Source organism: Grammomys surdaster, unplaced genomic scaffold (genome assembly GCF_004785775.1).
Source record: "Grammomys surdaster isolate TR1022 unplaced genomic scaffold, NIH_TR_1.0 183, whole genome shotgun sequence".
Classification (NCBI taxonomy): Eukaryota; Metazoa; Chordata; class Mammalia; order Rodentia; family Muridae; genus Grammomys; species Grammomys surdaster.
In genome coordinates, this window is record NW_021604628.1 from 146,551 (window position 1) to 167,748 (window position 21,198).

Genomic DNA, 21,198 nt, shown 5'->3' on the forward strand with positions numbered 1-21,198 from the left:
ATATGGCTTGATGGAAAGGCATTCCAAGGCTTGGTTGATACAGGGGCTAATGTGACTATCATAAAACAAAGTGAATGGCCGGCCATCTCGTCTCTGACCCCAACCTTGACCAATCTAAGAGGTATTGGCCAAAGTCAAAACCCACAACAAAGCGCTAAGGTACTGACTTAGGAAGATAAAGAAGGAAATACAGGAAGTACACAACCCTATGTCATCCAGGGCCTTCCCATTAATCTCTGGAGCCGAGATCTGTTATCCCAGATGGGATGGATTATTTGCAGCCCTAATGAAGTAATCACAGCTCAAATGATAACCTTCCCGGGGAAAGGGTTAGGAAAAAGTGAAGATGGGATTACTCATCCTTCTGAGGTCCATGGTAACCCTGGAAGAAGCAGCTTGGGGTATTTTTGATGGGGGCTGTTGATTCAGCTGCACCCCTAGGGTGTTGTGCTGATCCCATCACCTGGAAGGGGGACTCGCCCGTCTGGGTGGATCAGTGGTCCCTAACCACCGAAAAATTACAAGCTGCCCAGTTGCTAATGCAGGAGCAACAACAGCCTGGACATTTAGAGGAAAGTAACTCTCTCTGGAATATCCCAATATTTATCAACAAGAAAAAAATCAGGAAAGTGGACATTGTTGTAAGACTTGAGGGCTGTTGACACAACCATGATTCTGATGGGAGCCTTACCACCGGGGCTGCCCACACCGGTGGCCATACCTTTAGGCTATTATAAAATAGTTATAGGTTTAAAAGATTGTTTCTTGCATTCTGAAGACAGAAAGTGCTTTGCTTTTAGTGTTCCCGCTATAAACTTTAGAGAACCCATGATAGAGATATCAATGGAAGGTCTTGCCTCAGGGTATGGCTAGCAACCCAACCGAGTCTGTGGGTCCCTATGATACTCCGGGCCAGCTGCACCAGCGCCATCCAAGAAATCCATGGCTCCTCTCAGCCTGGTCATGGCTCGAGATCTGTATGTGGTCCACACCTGTGAAGCGGAGCTTCCGGTGCCCCGGATGGTATGCGGTGGTGTCTGGACACCACAGGGTGAGTGGAAGGACAAGGGCTCAGTCAAGCCCAAGTCGAGTGAGAGCGGAGAGAGGAGCTCGCCGGGTACCCATCAGCATCTGGAGACTTTGGAATGGCAGTTCCTGGTTCCTCTCTGGGGACTCAGTAGCGCTGTGGATGTGTGGCTGAGAACACAGTGGCCCTGCATGGCTTTCTGCAAAATTTAGTGCGGGTGAGGATGTTATTGGGAAATCATCCGGGTTTCTTTTTGTGAATCAAGTCTCCAGCTTCGAGGATGTTTAACTGCCAAGGGACACAGCTGCCAAGACTCAGCAGCAACCTCGTTGGCTTCACTTCTTGGTTCTTTTTGAGACTGCTCAAGTCCCCATGACAGACTGTTGGTAAAGACATTTTGTTGTGACAAGGTTGAGACTTAGGTATTTAGTGACAGAGTTTTGAGTATCCCAGGGTGACCTCGAACTCACTTTCCGGCCTCCTACTGTGGTTTTGAATGATTGAAAGTGAAGTCCACTGCCTGTAATCCTAGTTTGACAAATGTATATTTGAAGGCTTGAAATTTTCATTTTCTTTTTAAAATAAAGTCTATTTAAACTCATATAACATAGGGGCTGGAGAGATGGCTTAGCAGTTAAGAACACTGTGCTGTTCTTCCAGAGGACCCTAGTTCAATTCCCAGCACCCACATGGTGGTTCAAGATTGGTGGTAACTCCAGCTCCAGGGGATCTGATGCCCTCTTTTGGCCTCTACAAGCATTGCAGGTACCTAGCACGTTGACATATATATAGGCAAAACACCCATACACATAAAATAGAAAAGGAATTTTTAAAATAAATAAATAAATAAATAAATAAATCTTTTAAAGTGTGTATAAAGCTACAATTGACTTGGCTGCATTAAAAAAAAAAAGAAAAATTCATAATGAGGTAACAAAACCCTTACCAGTATCCAATATTGGGTTTGAGAATAAGAACTGGGGCTAGAGAGATGGCTCACTGGTTAAGAGTGCTGACTGCTCTTCCAAAGGTCCTGAGTTCAATTCCCAGCAACCACATGGTGGCTCACAACCATGTGTGATGGGATCTGATGCCCTCTTCTGGTGTGTCTGAAGACAGCGACAGTGTACTCACGTAAGTAAAATAAATAAATTTTTAAAAAATTTAAAAGAGGGAGAGAGAATAAGAACTGTATAGTCACAAACACGAGCCGTTGTGACTGACTCACACATGGGCTTGGACTCAAGTGTGTCTGTGAACTAGCAACCAGGGAAAGGAGAAATAAAGACTTCTCCAGCCAGCCTGCGTTGGCGTCTCGTTCACATTTCCTGGTTTCCCCATTCTACTCCCTACAGGACTCTGACTTGCAGAGGTAACCTTGGTTCTGGGCGCTCCAACTGGGCATCTGTGGTTTCTAAACAGTCAACTCTAGGATGAGTTCTTGCCTTCTTCAAAAGTAAAGAGTGCAGTGTTTAAAGCTTGCCCTCTGGGCTACCGTTCATTATCTTTTTATTGATCCCTATATTTATAACTATTTGCTTAATTTTACGTGTATGTGTTTGGCCTATATGGATGCAGGAGGAGCCCATGAAGGACAGAAGAGTCATCAGCTCCCCTGGGATTGGAGTTACAGATGGTTGTGAGCTGCCATGTTGGTGCTGGGAATCAAACTCAGGACCTCTGGAAGAGCAGACAGTGCTCTTAACCTCTGAGCCATCTCTCCATCCCTCTCTTTTAATTTTTAAAGTTACATTTACTTATTTTGTGTGTTTTCATTGTATGGAGGTCAGAAGGCAACTCTAGAACTGGATCTCTCTTTCCCTCATGTAGGTCCCAAGGATTGAACCCTGGGTACCTTGGCTTTGTACCAAGTGTCTTCAGCTGAGGCATTTCACTGGCCTTAACTTTTCTTTTCTTTCCCTTCTGTTTTTCAAGACAGATTTTCTCTGTGTAGACTGGGCTAGCCTTGAACTCACAGAAATCTGCCTGCCTCTGCCTTCCGAGTGCTTATATTAAAAGTGTGTGCCACCACCATCTGGCAACTTGGTTTTTTTTCTTAGTGCATTTAGTTCTCTCTTTAAATAACCTAACTAGACTGTCTGGACAGAAAGCCCCAGGGATCGTCCCATATCTAGAGCTAGGGTACAGCATATGCTGATGTACTTGGCTCTTTACAGATCCAAACCCAGGTTGCCATGCTTCTGTAGCAATTACTTTACCAGCTGAGCATGGTGGTAAATGTGTGTAATTTTAGTAATCAGGGGGTTGAGGCAGGAGGATTGTCACAAGTATGAATCCAGCATAAACTACAAAGTGAATTCTAGGCCAACCCAGGTTATAGAGACTCTCTCTAAATAAATAAATAACAAGCAAAGTCTCTACTTATTAGGAACATGGAGGAGTTCTCCATGGAGCCAGGAGATGGAACTAGGGTCACGTGACCTGGCTGAGCCTCCTATAAACAGTACCCAGTAGTTTAATAGCCTAGAACACTACTTGTTTAGGTCTTGTTTTCCTTATGTGTAAATCTGCATGATAAAACCTTCCTCCCTTGGTTGGTTAGGAGTTTTAAGGGTTGTGAAACATCACGAAGAATTTTCAACGTTCTATAGTATTTACTGGCAGCAGGTGTAATATTTTAGGAAATGTACTAACCCCATTAGTTGAATGTGAACCTGTGTGGCCTTTCAAGCCAGCCATTAGGAACAATGAAAGTCCCAGACCTGCCTATCTGGCTTTAGAAAGAGTTACAGTCTCAGATGATAAATCTAGTTCAGACATTTGGGGACACAGTTAAATCAAAGTGACAAAAGTCAGCATTAATACACATTTCTCAGGCTGGAGAGATGGCTCAGTGGTTAAGAGCACTGACTGCTCTTCCAGAGGTCCTGAGTTCAATTCCCAGCAACCTCAAGGTGGCTCACAAATATCTGTAATGGGATCTGATGCCTTCCCTTCTTCTAGTGCGTCTGAAGGCAGCTACAGTGTTCTCATATACATAAATAATTCTTTATAATTTTTCATATGCTGCTTATAAATTGATATTCATCCAAAATCAGTGTCTTGGCTGATACACTGATCATGAAATTTAATCAAAGGGCAACCCTTTTAATCTTAACTATTAAAGATGTGTTATCTCTTATTACCTTTGGATGGTAGGTAACAGGTGTTAAGTGTTGGCTCAGGATGTGCAAGGGTCGCTCAGACATAAAAGGAATCGGAAGTTGATTGTCCTATATTCAGAATAAGAAAGGCAGCAGTCCCTCCGTTGGTGTGGAGACTGCACAGGGGGCAGGGCAGGGGCACAGGAGCAGAAGAGGAAACTTCTGGGAGGAAATTTTATCAGTGAGCGTGTTCTCTGTAGTTCCAAGGCCCAGAGATGCCAGTGCATGATCTCATTACTGTGTTGGCTTTTTTGTGAGGTAGGTAGCGGTGATGATGGTGGTGGTGGTGGTGGTATTTGTGTTTGGCTTGTTTTGAGACAGGGTTTCTCTGTGTAGCCCTGGCTGTCTTGGAATTCACTTTGTAGATCAGGCTGGCCTCGAACTCACAGAGTTCCACCTGTCTCTGAGGGCTGGGATTAAAAGGCGTGCGCCTCCACCACCAGACTTTTGTTGCTAAGTGTTTTTATCAGAATGCTGACTGAGGTGGGAAACTGAAATCCAGGCTGGCCTCAAACTTGTTACTTAACTGTGCTGGTTGGTTTTTGTCACATACTGGAGTCCCTTTGGGAGAGGGAACCTCCTTTGAAGCATTGCCTTCCTCAGATTGTCCTGATACGGATGACTGTGGGATTTTTTTTTTTTTAATTTAATGATTGATGTGGAGGACCCTGCTCACTGTGGATAATGCCACCCCTGAGCAAGGCCATGGGTTGTATAAGAAAACTAAGCAAGCCATGGGGACCGAGCTAGTTAGTAGCCCTCTTGCATAACCTTTGGCTCCAGTTTCCTGACTGGGTTCCCTGACTTCCTCAGTGATGGGTGGTAAGGGGGAAGGGGAAACTGGGCAAAGTGGATACACACACCACAGTGGGAACATGAGCCAAATAAGGACGACCTTGATTTCCTGATCGTCCCGCCTTTACCCCCCAATTGCTAGGATTACAGGTGTTCAATGCGGTGCACACAGGCATTCCCTATATTTTTCTGCGTGGTTTTATTAGTTTATTTGGTGCTCGGCAGCAGTTTTAAAGTAGAATATTGTCAGCGCTTGCGAGATGGAGACAGGAGGATGAGGACCCCAAAGTCATCCTTGGCTACACAGCAAATTCTAGACCCTCTGTGGCGTCCAATCGCAACAAAACAAAACAACACGGGGCTGGAGGTGCAGCCCAACTGGTAGGTGCATGAAACCCTGGGTTACACCCGAGCCCTGCACAAACCAGCTATGGTAGATGTTTGTAACTCCATCACTCACACAGTGGAGGTCGGATCAGAGGTGCGAGGCCAACCTGGGATAAAGGAGACTGTCTCAAAAAAACAAAATAAGGACACCTCATGTATTAGAGTGGAGAGCCGGGGAGGGGGAGAAGGCAAATAAATGTTAAACCAAGCAAAACCTCAAAAGAACGAAACACCCGGAACCAGAAGTTTGTGCAATCGTTGCGATTGTGTAATCAACTGGTCTGATGACTTTTTTGAAGTACAAAAGCCACCAAGTCCTCGTGACAGGGAGAGATGGAGCCAGGTTCTTCCTCTCAGGGTTCCCCTGTGCGTTTCACAGGCCTCGAGCCTGCGGCGAACACAACCAGCTTTCTAATAGTTTGCTTCCAGGTGTTCCATTTTTGTTCTTTTCCTTTCTCCATCTTTTGTTCTTTTTGATGTTGTTTATCTTTCTGCCTTTGGGCTGCACTTCATATCCATCCGCCACACAAAAGGCGAGGCTCATCTTCCCGTGAGCATCCCGCGTCCCGAGGCTACCCAGCCTCTTTCACCGTCAAGTCCGCAGCTCGCTTTCCCGTCTTAGCCCTTTAGTGATGGAGCGCAAGCGTGGGCGGCGCGCCCTACCCCGGCTGCCCGGGGCAAGCGGCGGGGTCCCGGGCGGACCCAGCAGGCGAGGCCCCGGCCTGTGGCCTAGTACGCGGCGGGGGGCGTGGCGTGGCGCGCGGCCCTCCCGGCATGCCCCGCGCGGGGGTGAGGGGCGGGACTCTTGTTTTGAAAGGCCGGGTGACTCAGCCGCGTCTCCGCGGCCGGGGCGGGGGCGCGCGGTGGCCGGAGCTGGTCGGTGGCTCCCGGGGCTCCGGTGGCCGACAGCGTGGCAGCAAGCGGCCGGTGAGTGGCGGGCAGCCGGGTGGCAGGCTGGGCGGCGGCGCGGGCTGATGATGGCGGCGGGCGCGACGCCGCGGCCTGAGAGGCCCCGCGCGGGCTCCTCCCCGGCCTTAGGAGAAAGGAGAAGCCCGGTGAACCGGCCGACAGACCTCGCGGGGTACCGGTAGCCCAGGCTGGGGAAGGTCGGTCGAGCTTCTCCCGAAGCTCTGGAACCTTCTGTCGGATCCTGTCGCCCCTCTGTCGTCATCCTAGGCTGAGTGCAGAACCGGGGGATTTTTTTTTTTCCACGCAGATAAGAACTTTTTATAGCAGACAGTGTCGTCAGGTTTGCACGGTCGGGACCCCTACCCGTTGTGGGAGTTTGTCATTCTTTCTGAAGATTTCCTGGATTGGGCCGATTTACCATCTTGAAGTAAATCTGATCTTTTTAAAGTGAGAGTTCAGCAGACGAACTAACAGACGGGCAAGGAACTCTGACCAACTTAAGAAAATATCTCTCTAAGCCCTTTCGCGGTGTCCGTTTGCTGATAGGTCGTTGTTTACCTAGAAATCTGAGGTTGCTTTTTAAATGATCTGCCAGACAAAGTGTTGGAATGATATTAGTTGTGACGAATCGTGAATTAGAACGTCAATGCGACTCCAGAAGAACAAAAACAAAAAATCTTAAAGTTGCAGTTCTCAAACGTGTTTTGCAGGCTCCCAGAAATTAATTCTAGAAGCCTGGGGTGGGCCGCTGAGTCTGCAGTGTTGACAGGCACCCACCCTCCTTGGGCTGCCTTGGTAAGCCAAGAACCAGACCTTAGGAAACCACTATTAGTTTGGCCGAGAATTGTAAAAACTGTCTGATGTCTTTTTCTTTCTGTTGACTCACTCTTCTCCTGTTCCTAAACTGTCGGGAGTCAGAAAGCCCTGACTCTAAATTAGAGTGTGTGAGGAAGGATAGTGTTTTCTGGAGCCCTGACATCAGAGCAGGAAATGGCTTTTATCCATATCCTGTTATTGCCTTGGTGGGAGAAAGAAGGCTTGGATCAGGCTAACCCGGCTTGTTTCTCTCAGAAGCCTGTTGGTAGGACCATGGAAGCTTGAGCTTACCTTCAGGTCATAGCTTCCTTCCCCAGCTCTCTGTCTTCCTCCCCATAGTACCAGCCAGGGAGCTCGAGCGTGTAATTCTCATAACCTGGAGGTCTCTGATTCTCTGGTGCCAGCATCAGTGGTACTTGTGGGCTTTTAGTTGTTCTGGGTATCAGTTCACTGAATATACAGAATATCTGAGTGATGCCTATCTTACGCAGAGGAACTGAAGTAAGTCATTTTAGAGACAGTATCCCAGAATTCCCTTGCTGTCTGGCAGAAATGAGGGTCGGATGACTGCCAAAGGTGTTTTCTACATCTTGATGTCTCTTGAGATAGACTCCACAGGTGACCTTAAAGTTAGCCAGGAGGTTTTGGCGGTTTTCTTGGCTTTGGTGTCTTTGGATGAATGGTCACTTATTGATGGTTTTTTGTAGTTGTTGGGAGATGGTTTACAAAATGGTGTGCCTTTCTGTAGTGCTGAGCTTCCTGATTTTTCCCCTTCGTGCTTCTCACCTGCCACAAATGGGATCTCCCCAAGCTCCCATGGCTAACTGGAGTGAGAAGCCGAAGGGACCTGTTTGGATGTTAAATGATTTAAGATGGGAAAGCCATTGAAATTTGAACCTTAAAGGATAAGGGAGCACACTCTAAGTTTACCTAGCACAGCCTCTAGTCTTTCAGGTAAAGACGCCAAGGCAGGCTAGGGATGGAACTCAATGGTCCGGCAACTGCTCCGCGTGCCTGTGAGCCACTAGGTTTGGTCCTTACCGCATTCTGTACTTTTTTTTTTCTTCCCATTCTCTTTCCTGCTTCCAAACAAGAGTCTGAGGTGATAGAAGGAGGATTCCTAGTCTAGCCTGCTGCCTTTCCTGCTCTAGTTATATCTTTTAATGCTTCAGAGAGGAAACGGTGCAGAGAGGAGATATAAAGGGGTGAAGAAAACGGAGAGACTCGGATGTGGCCGCAGAGCCAGTGTCTCATGGGAGGTTGCAGGAAATGTGTGTTCTCACTGTAAACAACAGTGATGAAAGTGCTGAGATAAATCTTGGAAGGAAGCTTGAATAAGTCGGGAAAAGATAAGAACACGCAGATGGCTGGCTTACAAACCCGTGGAGTTAGCACTCCGCTTGTAGGAGATTCACTTTAGGAAAGACTTAATAAAGGTCGGGTTGTAGAAGTTACACGTGTGAGCCGTGTCCAGGACCGTCGACGCCGGTCTCCTCATAGTCAGGTTTAGTGGGTGTCCTAGTTGGCAGTTTGTTTTGGGGAGTCGGGGTATTCTATGCCTTTACCACACGAATGCTCTTCCCTTGACATGAGGTCATCAGATCCCCTGGATGGGAGCTACCATGTGGGTGCCGGGAACAGAACTCAGGTCCTCTGCAGAGCAGCAGTGCTCTCAGCCAACAGTCATCTCAGCCGCAAGTTGTGTAACCATCACCGCTGTTTCTTCTCGATTAGTCCTAGAGAGCTTTTAGATTTTCTTCATCTGTTTTTAAAAACTAACTTCGATTTCAGTATTTTTTTATGAAGTTGTTTATTACACTCTTTTGGGGGGGTGGCATGCACGCTCATGTCATAGTCTGCACGTGGAGGTCAGAGGACAACTTGCAGGTTATCTATTTCCTCCCTGTGGTTCTGGTATCAAACTCGAGCTGTTACCTTGGGCAAGAGCCTTTACCTGCTGAGCCCTCTGTTTTTCAATTGAACTTTTGTTGTCTGTGGTGCCTGAGGGTGGGGACTGGGCTTTGGGCCTGTTTGTGTTTAGTAAGCTCTCTACCAAGAGAAGGTGAAAAGAACTTAGTACAAGTCAGTGTTTGTGTGTTAGCTTATTTAAGTTACGTGTACTTGCTGGTGTCTGTGGGTGTGTGCACGGTAAGTGCAGGAGCCTGTAGGAGCCAGAAATCAGCATCAGAGATGGAGTTACAGAGGAGCCAACCACTTACTGCAGGTGCCGCAAAGCAAAGTGGGATTCTCTGTAAGAGTGGCGTGCACTCCTAACTGGGCATCCTCCAGCCCCTTTTTCTTATTATTTTTATGTAGTCTTTGAAAAATTGATTGGCGAACACGGTGTACACAGTGTGTGTTGATCGTGTTCACCCCATACTTTCCCTGCGACGCCCCTAGGTCCTCCCTATCACCTCTCCCTCCCAGCTTCATGCTTCTGAGCCTAAGTAGAGCTGCCGTGTGGTGCGGGACATGTGGGGTCATCGCCCGGAGCATGGGCATGCTGCCTGTGGCCTCCTCCCCACTCATGCTCTACGCTTTAACTGGCTTGGTAGAGCTGTTGATGTATACAGCAGTCCTGTCTGGCTGAGGACACGTGTGTTTCTCAGAGACGGTCACCTTCGGTCTTACATTCTCCCCACTCCTGCTGCTGAGACGTTCCTGAGCCTGAGGCAGAGGTGGCTCTAGATGTCCTCTCTACCGCCGAGCACTTGCTGTTGGTTTTATTCTTAGTCCCTTGGACAGTTCTGAGTGTCTGTGTTAGTCACTGCTCACTTTCGTATGGCGTTGTGGTTGTGGTGTTTGATGCATGATAGCTGCAGACATGCATATGCCATTTTAAAAAAATAGACTTTCAGCTATTGAACTCTCCCTGCTTCTTGATTTGTGACATGGATGACACTGAATTATGTTCTACCACGTAATATGTAGAATTCGTAGTACCTAGCCTGCATGGTGGTGTATGCTTTGAAGGTCTGTACTCGGGAGGGAGATCTCTGAGTTTGAGGACATCCAGGACTACGAAGAGAGTCATTATCTCAAAACAAAACAAAAAACGTTCCCTAAAACAAGTACACCAATTCGTAGGAGTTGGTAAAACACCACCTAGGTCCACCAGTGTTACAGATGGCTTTTACCAACCACTGTAAACCATGGAAGTCCACAGGAGCCTGTTTTCTGACTTCTAAATCATACCCGTTCCTTGTCTTCCAGGCTTCCTTTCTGACTAAGAATGAATGTTCTCCAGGGCAGTGATGACGACTTGTTATTGCAGCCAGAGCTCAGCTTCCTAGGAGATGAGGCCTTAGCTGCCACTCAAGAGAAAGCCAGCAGCAGCTCGGGGTCCTCTGGTCTTCATAGTCTCACTTGTCCCCTAGCTGCCAGGAGTGAAGGTACAGCGACTGGGGGGCTCTCACCCAGAATGCAGGTTGTTAACGTGAGCATAGACTAAGTTCATTGGCTTAGCATACCTGTCACGGTGTATCCAGCTGACCACCATAGAAAACCTCCAGTCAGCATGGCCTGTCCACCTGGAGTGAGGGTGTAAGACAAATGGCTACACGTTTGGAGCCAGGAGGCAGGGTGCCTTAGCTCTGGTCCTTACCATCTACTCCATGAGAGTTCATGAATGGCGTGGACAGAATTGTTCATAGTCGCCCGTCCTCAGAGGGCTCTGGATCCAGGTGCTAATGGCAAGACAGCTCCTGCTAAGTTGTTGTGGGCAGGCCCTTAGATGGAGTCTTCACCGTGGCTCGCTGGCTTTCGCACTGTGGACCAGGCTCTTGCACTCCGCAGCCCTCTTGCCTCTGCCTCCTGGGGATGGCAGGCATACACACCATCACACCCTAACTAACTGTTGCTTGTAAACTGGAACTCAGGTATTTGGTGTGTTTGGTTTTGGTTTTGGAGACGGTCTCTTGGTGTAGCCCTGGCTGTCCTGGAACTCACTCTGTAGACCAGGCTGGTCTTAAACTCAGAGATTCACCTGCCGCTGCCTCCTGAATGCTGGGATCAAAGGCGCGGATCACCACACTGGGCTCAGTTGGCTAATTCTTAACTGGCTGAATGTTTTATCATATTTTTCAGCCTATAACTTTAAAAAGGCAACTACAGTTTACTGAGTAGAGATACATAAAAATTTGCATACATATTAATTTATCTTAATAATTTTGCATATACGAGTGCTCTGTCTATATGTCTGGTGTCCATGGAGGTCAAAAAGGGGCATCAGATCTCCTGGAACTGAAGTTACAGATGGTTGTGAGCCACCATGTGGGTGCTGGGGATTGAACCCAGGTCCTCTGGTTGAGCATGCAGTGCTTTTAACCACTGAGCCAGCTCTCCAGCCCATAGTATTACAAAATTGTCCAATGTGGCTGCAACCTATTTTTGTTATGATTTACAGTTTTATTGAGTGTGTATGTGTGTGTTGAGGGAGGGGATGTTTTGTTTTGTTTTTGAGACAAGGTCTCAGGGTGCCCAGGTTGGCCTCCCTTTTTAGGTAGCTGACCTTGCACTTCTGATCCTCTTGCCTCCACTTCCCCAGTGCTGAGGTAGTACTGGGATCAAACGCAGGGCTTTGTACATGCTGAGTAAATTTCCAACTGAGCAGCAGCTCCTTGTTAATAAAGTTTGTTTTTTTTTTTTTTTTTTTTTTTTTGGTTTTTCGAGACAGGGTTTCTCTGTGTAGTTCTGGCTGTCCTGGAACTCACTCTGTAGACCAGGCTGGCCTCGAACTCAGAAATCCGCCTGCCTCTGCCTCCCAAGTGCTGGGATCAAAGGCGTGCGCCACCACTGCCCGGCTTGTTAATAAAGTTTTATTCGTGTTGTAGCATGCACATTCTCACAGTGACCAGAGGGCAACTTCATGGAGTCAGTTCTCTCCTCACACCTTTCCAAGGTTCAGGAACTCAAACTGCAGCTGTCAAGTGCGTGGCAAGCACCTTACTCACTGGGCCACCTCATTGGCTGCCCGTACAGATGCCTCTTGCAAATTTTAGACAGACTTAACTTTAAAACAAGTCTTTAGTCTACAGATAATTTTATGGTTTGTTAGAGATAAAAGGCAAATGTTCGTACTAACAATGAACTGTCCCAGGGTTGACCAGAGAAACGCTTGCTGTTTACATGCTGGTCCTCGGTACCGTGTAAACCACATGTGGTGTCACATGCCTGCAATCCCACCACTGGGGGAGGGGAGATGAGGGTCCCAAAGAAGTTCCGAGTTATCCTCAGACTCGGTGTTAGTGTAAGGGCAGCCCAGGCTACACAAGGCCCTGTCTCAAAAGTGGAGGAGAGGAATTTTAAATAGTTAATTTAAAGAGAATGGCTTTTGGATGTTAGGACAAAAGGATGAGATCCCAAGAATAAATCCTAAGGCCACATGCATTTGCTGCCGACAGCAAAGTGTGGCAGTCCAGAAGCTGATGTGGTGCTTGGAGATTCTCTAACACCGTGAGGATGGTTGGTTCTGAGAAGTTCTAGGAAGAGTAATGAGTTAGATAAAGACTTTCTTTCTGGCAAATTAAAAAACAAAAAAGCAACTTTGTAGAATAAAAATGTAGACTGTGAAAATTGAGTTTTAGCATACAGTAGTAGTAAGTTCCTAAAATACGGCAGTGCTGGGCTGTAGCTGAGCCTACAGTAAGTAGAACACAGAACCGGACAGACACAGAGCCCTGGCTACCATTCCCAGTGCTGTGACTGAGTGTGCCGGAGCACGCTCTAATCCCAGCACTCAGAGCTCGGTGGGGGAGGATCAGAAGTCAGAGGCTATCTTCAGCTACACAGTGAACTTAAGGCCAGCTTAGACTTCATGAGGCCTTGCCTCAAAAGTAATAACTACGGGGCTAGAGAGACTGCTCAGCTGAGAGTACTTCCTGCTCTTCCAGAGGGCTCCCAGGAGTCTGACGCCCTCCTCCGGTCTCCTTGGGCACTTGCAGACACTCACATAACCCACAAGCACTTGAAGAATGTGCACAGCAGATGTAAGGTATTATTTAGAGATGGAGACGAAACTGAAAACAAGTGATAGAGACTGCGGGCCACCAGAGCCCTGCTCTTCTGTCCCAGCTTTCCCTCTGTGCTGTGTTTACTTTAAAACTGCAGTTGCTCTAAAGTGTGGGTGCTTCTGCCTTTGGTCTCCCCCAACCCCATACCACACATACATGGAAAGAAGTTATCAGGGTCCATCCTGAGACTCTAGTTTTGTGAGAGGAGTTGTTTATTTGTTTGTTTGTTTAGGTTTGGTTTTCCAAGACAAGGTTTCTCTCTTTGTAGCTCTTGCTATCCTGGAACTCACTCTGTAGACCAGGCTAGCCTCACATTCAGAGATCTGTCTGCCTGGCTTTCAAGTGTCTGGTTTGTCTTTAGTTTTCTCTAGGCTAGTGTTTTAGGCTGTGAACACCTATGACTAGGTGGTTGTTCATTGGTTGCTGTTTTAGAGCAGACATTTTTCTGTAGACTTTAGCCCTTAAGTGACTTGGTTTTTTGTCTGATCTTTCAGACTATGCCCCTCAGGCAGCAGCAAGCCTTCAGTATCCTCACATAATGCCGCTTCCTGAAGACAGCAAGGGCTCGTGCTTCCAGAGTGGGAGCAAGCGGAGCCACGAGCCCTTCGTTGTTCCGGAGAGATTTGGAAACGGCGGTGGCTTGGGTTTCGGAGGCAGCTCTCACTCTCAGCCCCCGGAGAAAGTGACACTTCTTGTGGACGGCACGCGCTTTGTGGTAAACCCTCAGATTTTCACTGCTCATCCGGATACCATGTTGGGAAGGTACGACAGTTTGCTTGTGAGTGTGCTCTGTTGTGTGACCTTGCAGCAGATGCAGAGCTGCACTGCGGTGCACTGCTGACTTTCCTCTCTCCCTGCTCCGTGGCAGCGGCTGGGAAGGGGCTGCAGGAGCTGCTGAACCTTGACCTGCCCCCTGTAAACACATGGCCTTGCTCTCTGAGCTGCATGGATCAGAGCTGCTAAGTTGAGACCCAGGTCATGTTCTGTTCTCCTTCTGTGCAGAGCAGTGTTAGAAATAATCCACATGGCCCGGGAGCCGGGAAGCTGTTCTAGAAAAACTCACCCATTTCTAGTAGTTATTTTTTTTATTTTTTTGGTGGGGGCAGGGTAGGGTTTGTTGTTGCCTTTTGAGATGAAGTCCCATGACATGAACTCACTATGTTTGAAGCTGGCTCTAAACTCTGATGCTCCTGCCTCTACCTCTCAAGTGCTAAAATCACTATGACTGGTTTACAGTATCAATACTTAGGGGGACTCTGAGTTATATAGCCTGTGTGTGTATGTGTGTGTGTGTCTGTGTGTGTCTCTGTCTCTGTCTGTGTCTGAGTGAGTGTGTGTATGAGCAGTCCTGGACATTGAACCTGGAACCTACGCATGGAAAACAAGAATTTTACTGAGCTAGAGCCCTGGCCTGTTGCTGGCTTATTCTTTCTTGGTGTGTGTTGGTGTTTTGCCTGCAGGTTTGTCTGTGCAGTACATGTATGTAATGCCTGCAGAGGCCAGGAGAGAGTGTGTCAGATGGGACTGGAGTTACAGGTGGTTGTGAGCCGCTGTGGGTGCTGGGAATGTAACCCAGATCCTGCGTTGATGGTGAGAACAGGCTTCCTCACTGAAATATGTCAAGGTGCAGAGGAGCCTCACACCTTTCTGAGTCTGTGGCTGCACTAGCCTGTTGGAGTGGGCGATTCCTCACAGGTTAATGGTGAAGGCAGAGCTCAGGGTGCTGCCGAGTAAATGTTGGGCAGGACAAGGGGAAAGGCACGGGCAGCCAGGAGAGGTGTTTACACTGGCAGGTTCTAGGGCAGAGGGGAGGCATCCACAGCTCCCTCTGCAGCTGCCTCTGCAGTGTCTGCTCCACAGACCCATGCGCCCTTCTTTCCCTCTTCTCTGAAGGACTTTCCTGAGGTGACATTCCTCTGAAGACAGTCAGGTCGAAGGGTTGTGCTTTTAAATTATACTGCAAGAGAGTAGGGTAATGTATGGAAGAGGAAGAGATCGCTGCCTCTGCAGACCCTGCTGGAGGAGGTGATCTGTTGCTGGTGTCTTTCAGGATGTTTGGGCCAGGAAGAGAATACAACTTCACAAGGCCCAATGAAAAAGGGGAGTACGAGATCGCAGAGGGGATCAGCGCCACTGTGTTCCGCACAGTTCTGGTATGTGGCTCTGCGTCCTTCTCTGTCCTCCATCGTGGTGTGCGTGCTTGTGCTTGCATGCTGCAGCCCTAAGTGGTACACACTGTGTGACTGACTTTCGGGTCCCTGGTGTGCAGTCGTCACCTTCCCTTATCTTTGCTGCTTATGACTCGTAAGTCCTTACGTGAGCTCAGTTGGTTGTCAGGCTCTGTTTAGCTTGGGCAGACAGAAGCCACTTTGTCATCTAATGTGCCAGCCAGGTGACTCCAGGGTCCACCAGAGCAGAGGAGTATGCAGCAGGAGTGCTTAGGCTTAGAGGAGTCATTTCCGTGCATTTCTTTGCTCACATTTCTCCTTCCTGATCTGTTCACAGGATTATTACAAAACTGGCATCATTAACTGCCCAGATGGCATCTCTATCCCAGATCTCAGAGACACGTGTGACTATCTCTGCATTAACTTTGACTTCAACACTATCCGATGTCAAGATCTGAGTGAGTACAGCTGTCGGGGACACTCAGCCAGTACGCTCTCCCTTTGCTCAGAAGTGAAGGAACGTGGTGTGTTGGCTGAGGACTGCCGGAAGGTGGACGTCCCGCTCACTCACTAACCCATTGCTTCTCCTGCATCGGGTTGTGGGGAAGTGGAATAAGCACATCATCCGGGGAGTGTGGCTTACAACATCACCCCAGCACTCAGAAGACAAGAGGCTCACCATGAGTTCAGTGCTGGCGCAGGCCACAGAGCAACATCCTGTCTCAAAGAGGCTGGGCGTAGCTCACTTGATAGAGTGCTCACCTAGCATAGGGACTCAGGGTTCCGCTGGCAGACAGTAAGCAAGGCATGTGAGACACGCCTGTGATCTCAGTGCTTGGGAACCGGGCTCTGAGCTCCTGCTTGGCTCTTGGGTAGGACTGTGGTGTCAGCTCTGACAGGCAGGGGCACTGGGTGTCAGTGAGGAAAGGATCTGTTAACCACCAAGAGCCTAAGTAAAACTACTTATCACATGGCGTGCTGCTTCCCTGTGTGTCCTCTGTGAGGGCTGTGGGCTTAAATCTCCTTAGCATGTGTGTGGACAGGAACCAGTTCGTTCCGCTCTCCTCCCCCAGGTGCTTTACTGCATGAGCTGTCCAACGATGGTGCCCACAAGCAGTTTGACCACTACCTCGAGGAACTGATTCTGCCCATCATGGTGGGCTGTGCCAAGAAAGGCGAGCGAGAGTGTCACATTGTCGTGCTAACAGACGAGGACTCCGTGGACTGGGATGAAGACCACCCCCCACCCATGGGGGAAGAGTATTCCCAAAGTAGGACTCCCCCTCCACTCCCCCAGAAAATGCTTCCTAGAGCCCGTGCAGATACCACTGACAGCTAGAGATGGGCACAGGCACCTGGAGGGACAGCCAGCAGGACAGGTCTAACCTCTGTTGGGACCTCTATCTCCTCCCCAGTAGGTGCCATTGTCAGATCCTAGCGTTGGTAATTACATTCTCATTTCAGTGTTATTGACTGGTAAGAAAAGCACTTGGCATGAAGTTGTGAGGGCCTGGGCTCAGATCCCCAGACCCGACAAAAGCTGGATGTGGTAGCACTTGTCTGGAGTCCAGAGCTCCTTTAGTGATGTGGGAGGCAGAGACAGAATCCCTGGAACCCAGCCAGCCAGCCCAAGCTTGCACACCCAGGCAGACACACTCACCCACTGCGTCATGGGCACACCTTTTAAGGAAGGATGTGCCCTTCAAGGAGATTTAGCCTGCGGCACCCAGTGTCCTTTTGTGTATGTTCTCTGAATGTAAAAAGCTTTACACTCTGCAGTGTTCCATTCATAAATGTGCCACAGTTCACTTGCCTTGTATGGGTCACTGGAGGTATATACATATTCATATATGTGTAAGTATATAACATAGAAAGCATATATATGAATATATGTGTGAATATGAGATGCATGATGACTTTTAAAGGTTCATTTACTTTATGTATGTGAGTACACTGTAGCTGTCTTCAGACACACCAGCAGAGGGCATCAGATCCCATTACAGGTGGTTGTGAGTCACCATGTGATAGCTGGGATTTGAACTCAGGACCTCTGGAAGAACAGTCAGTGCTCTTAACCACTGAGCCATCTCTCCAGCCTGCATGATGACTTTTAAACAGTACTTTTGCACATCACTGTAGGATATTCCTAGACATCGAATGCCAGAGCTTGGGGCTTTGTAATTTTGATAGATGTCACATGCCAGGAATCCCAGCATGCGGGGTGCTGGAGGCGGGGAGAGGGTTAAGGTCAGACATCGTCATGGGTGTCATGGGTTACATAGCTCCCTACTGGTTGCCGCCTCCCTCCCTGTCTTTGTGATTAACCCTGGACTTTGTTTTGTTAGTTCTTTACAGCTCCAAGCTCTACAGATTCTTCAAGTATATCGAGAATCGGGATGTTGCTAAAACGGTGTTAAAGGAGCGAGGCCTGAAGAACATCCGCATTGGGATTGAAGGCTACCCCACCTGTAAAGAGAAGGTTAAGCGGAGGCCCGGCGGGCGGTCTGAAGTTATCTACAATTACGTTCAGCGCCCCTTCATCCAGATGTCGTGGGAGAAGGAGGAGGGGAAGAGCCGCCATGTGGATTTCCAGTGTGTTCGCAGCAAATCCCTCACGAATTTGGTGGCTGCAGGAGAGGATGTCTTGGAAGACCAGGAGATAATAATGCATCATCCACCTCAAGTGGACGAACTTGACCGCTTAAACGCCCCACTCTCTCAGATGGCTCCCAATGACTTTCAAGATTAGAGGCAAAGGCGTCTGCCAGGTTGCTGGAGCTCTTCTCTGGGAACCCCCAACGCCCCCAACCAGGCCTCCTTGCCCTCCCGTGGTTTCTCACCCTTAGGAGATACTTCCTCCTGTCTCCTTCCTTTCTGAGTTGTTAATGTGCCCTTTTCTGGGTCTGCCTCTGGCTGGGTGAAGAAGCTCTCTGCTAATTAGGCGATCAGCTTTACCAGCCCTGGCAAACAAACAGTGTGGGTCTGGTGCTCTTGGTTGAATCTTTGTATGACTACAGGAGAGGAAGTGGACTGTTACCTCATATTTGGCACAGGAGCCCACTCTTTTACACCCGGTGGATGGTTTTACATCAAACTAATTGCTTAATAGCAAAAGGACCAAATGTTAGAAGAGACATTTATGCTGGGCCGGCTGTGCCCCCCTGAGGTGTGCTGGGGTGGGTGGAAGGTGGGGCCTGGGCACTGCAACTGGATGCCATCTGGACAAAATGTCTGAGGAATTCCGAAGAGCTCCAGCTCAGCTCTGCTCTTCACTAAGGTGGAGCAAACCAACTCAGCAGTGACCCAGCGGGGTGCTTGTGCAGCCTCGCCTTCATTTGGAAGTGAAACTTGCAAATGAGGTGGCAAAATGGCTTCAGATTGGCCAGCTGGACCCTCTCCTCTGGTGGGAAGCCACAGTGCCTGTCCCCAGGGATGGCTCATTGCTGTGGGTGTGGTGGGAGACTGATACCTTGAAGATTTGCTTGTTACCCTCCTTCGAGCTCCAGGGAGAAGGCATCTGTAGTGAGCTGGGCAGGTGTTGCCCCAGCGTTCTCATACCAGTATGCTCACTTTTCTTTTTAAACAGGCCATCAGCTGCTGGAACATGGTAAGAAAGTAATACTGTGCTCGTCCCCCAAATCAGGTCCAGGCCTTGTTATTTATCTGTTCACGCTTACATGTGTGGTAGGTGGCCGTCCAGATCATTCCCCTGACCCTTCATCTGATATTTCCATGGCTGTTTGCAGAGTCAAGAGCCAGACAGCAATGTCTGGGATTATCTTACTTCCTGGTAGAAGTTGACCTTTGAGTCCGTCCTCCACCCTGGGCATTTTCCCATCATAGGTGGTGTGTAAGCTGTTTCCTTCAAACTCCTTAGAGAACACGTTTGGTTTCTTGAAGCTGCTCCCATAAGACACTGTACAGCAGAACCACTTGATGGATAGAGTCAGGTTTTGGAAGCCCTCTCTCCAGTATTGAAGAACAAGAGCGTTCTTAAAACGGTGTTTTCTGTGCTTGTGGCATCACAGTGGGAGTCGGGCGAGATCTTCCTTGCTCAGAAAAGAACTAAAGGGTAACTAGGCGGCTGCAGTTTGTGTGGTGACTATTGGTGTGTCGGCGAGGCAGCATCCAGAATATGGGCTGAGGTTACTTCTGTGAAGTTGCTTGGCTTGGTTCGAGGCCAGCTCTGGCTTTGACTTTGTTGGTGCTACATGGTTGCCTACCTGCAGCTGTCCAGCCCAGGGTCAGTGGTGCTTCCTGTTTCTCAGTGGTCACTGGAGTGATCGCTATGTGTGATATGTGGGACACTCAGGTGTGAGCACAGTCCTCTCTCTGTTCTTTGGAGGTGGTTCACTGGCTTTGGCTTTTTATGAACGAGGTCTTAACCCTGACACTCCAGCCCATGGAGTTTGAGTAGGGGGCAATCAAAAGCCTCTCCAGTGACACTGGGTGGCGGCGACTGAAAGGCTGGGGACATGGGCTCCTTGTCTAGAGGGAAGCTTTTTTGTACCTCAGCCCCACTCTTACCTACATTTTGGTGTCATTGTAGTTTGGTGTCTTGCCTACTGTTCTCAGTGTTGGGACACTTTTTTTCCCCCTTTTTACTTTGAGGAGGGAGGAGTAAGGTGGGGTTAAAACAAGGATTTTCTGTGTAGCCCTGGCTGTCCTGGAACGCACTCTGTAGACCAGGCTGGCTTCAGATTCTCAAGAGATCCACCTGTCTGACTCCCTGGAACGCACTCTATAGACCAGGCTGGCTTCAGATTCAAGAGATCTACCTGTCTGACTCCAGAGTGCTAGGATTAAAGGTGTGTGTCGCCACTGCCTGGCCCCAAGTTGGGACATTCTTTAGTGGTGGGACCTTGCAGGATCAAGGGCTGGATTACAGTCGTCTTTGCAGTTGATTACTATGTGTGAGAGAGGACCTTTCTCATAAAAAGATGGATGTGGGGCTCAGTGTCTTTTTTAAGTGCCTGTATAAGTAAGTAAGCTGGGCTCTGTGCACAGAAAGCCTCATGAGAAAGGTGACTTTACACCTCAGAGTCTCAGAGTATCTTACAAGATAAAAGATGAGCGTGACCCTGAGGCGTGACTCTGCAGCATGCCCTTGCTGCATCTTGTGGGGTTGACCAGGAGCGCCTGCGTTAAGGAGGTGGTGAACAGGGGCAGACACAGTATTAGAACGCAACAAATGGGGTGATGGCAGAGTCTGAGGAAGATAGGAGGGACTGGGTACAGCAGCCAAAATTATCTTAACCAGCATCTCAGGAGATGCTGTGTGATGTCTGATGTGTACAGGCCTGAGAGTGCTCTGCAGGAAACCCAGCGAGGGGCGTCTTCTCAGAGGATGTGTCTTAGGGAAACAAAACTGTTCAGAGCACAGGCTTCAACTCAAGTGGAGAGTTTTAGTGGTGGCCATCAACAGCTTCTGAGATAGGTAGGTGCAGGGACTCCGCAGGACTCTGCTGTTTTCCCAGGAGGCAGAGCCACTCTTGTGTCTGATGGGATCATTCTGGAGAATAAGTTTTCTCCTAAGGGCAAAACGGTGTGGATTTTGCCTCTTACATTATATTTACTTTTGAAGTTGCACTTGTTCACCTACCAGTGTTTACGGAGTCCTGTGTATGGGATGCTTTTTCTATAATAAAGTATTTTTATTTGTGTCTCCTGTCATTTAATAGAAGAGAAAATCACAAAGCAAACCTCCAATGAATTTAAAGGCCAGGATAGTAGGTTTCTTTCCTTAGGACACAGACTCAACCGAAACTTGCCTGGGCTCCTCCTCCCTGCTGTCCTAGACTGCACTCCAGTTCAGTTACCATTGGCGATCTCACATGTCAATCAAATGTGCCCATCGGAAGCTTAGACCTCTGTGGACTGGTTCTGTTTCAGATCAGGTGAGTAACAGTGATGGGTCTACA

The 21,198-nt window shown here is 48.5% G+C and overlaps 1 protein-coding gene across 2 annotated transcripts; it reads left to right on the forward strand.

The window, feature by feature from the left end:
* The first annotated feature begins 6,233 nt into the window (after positions 1-6,233).
* Positions 6,234-20,942, forward strand: Kctd20 (potassium channel tetramerization domain containing 20). Of its 2 annotated transcripts, XM_028767912.1 has the most exons (7): positions 6,262-6,300; positions 10,312-10,490; positions 13,604-13,871; positions 15,160-15,262; positions 15,615-15,735; positions 16,351-16,548; positions 17,623-20,942. In XM_028767912.1, the coding sequence occupies exons 2-7, from the start codon at positions 10,331-10,333 to the stop codon at positions 18,024-18,026; spliced, it is 1,254 nt and encodes a 417-aa protein (XP_028623745.1). In that variant the 5' UTR covers positions 6,262-6,300; positions 10,312-10,330; the 3' UTR covers positions 18,027-20,942. The 2 variants fall into 2 exon arrangements, with proteins under 2 accessions (XP_028623746.1, XP_028623745.1); XM_028767913.1 differs by lacking the exon at positions 10,312-10,490 and having other exon boundaries at positions 6,234-6,300.
* Positions 20,943-21,198: the final 256 nt, after the last annotated feature.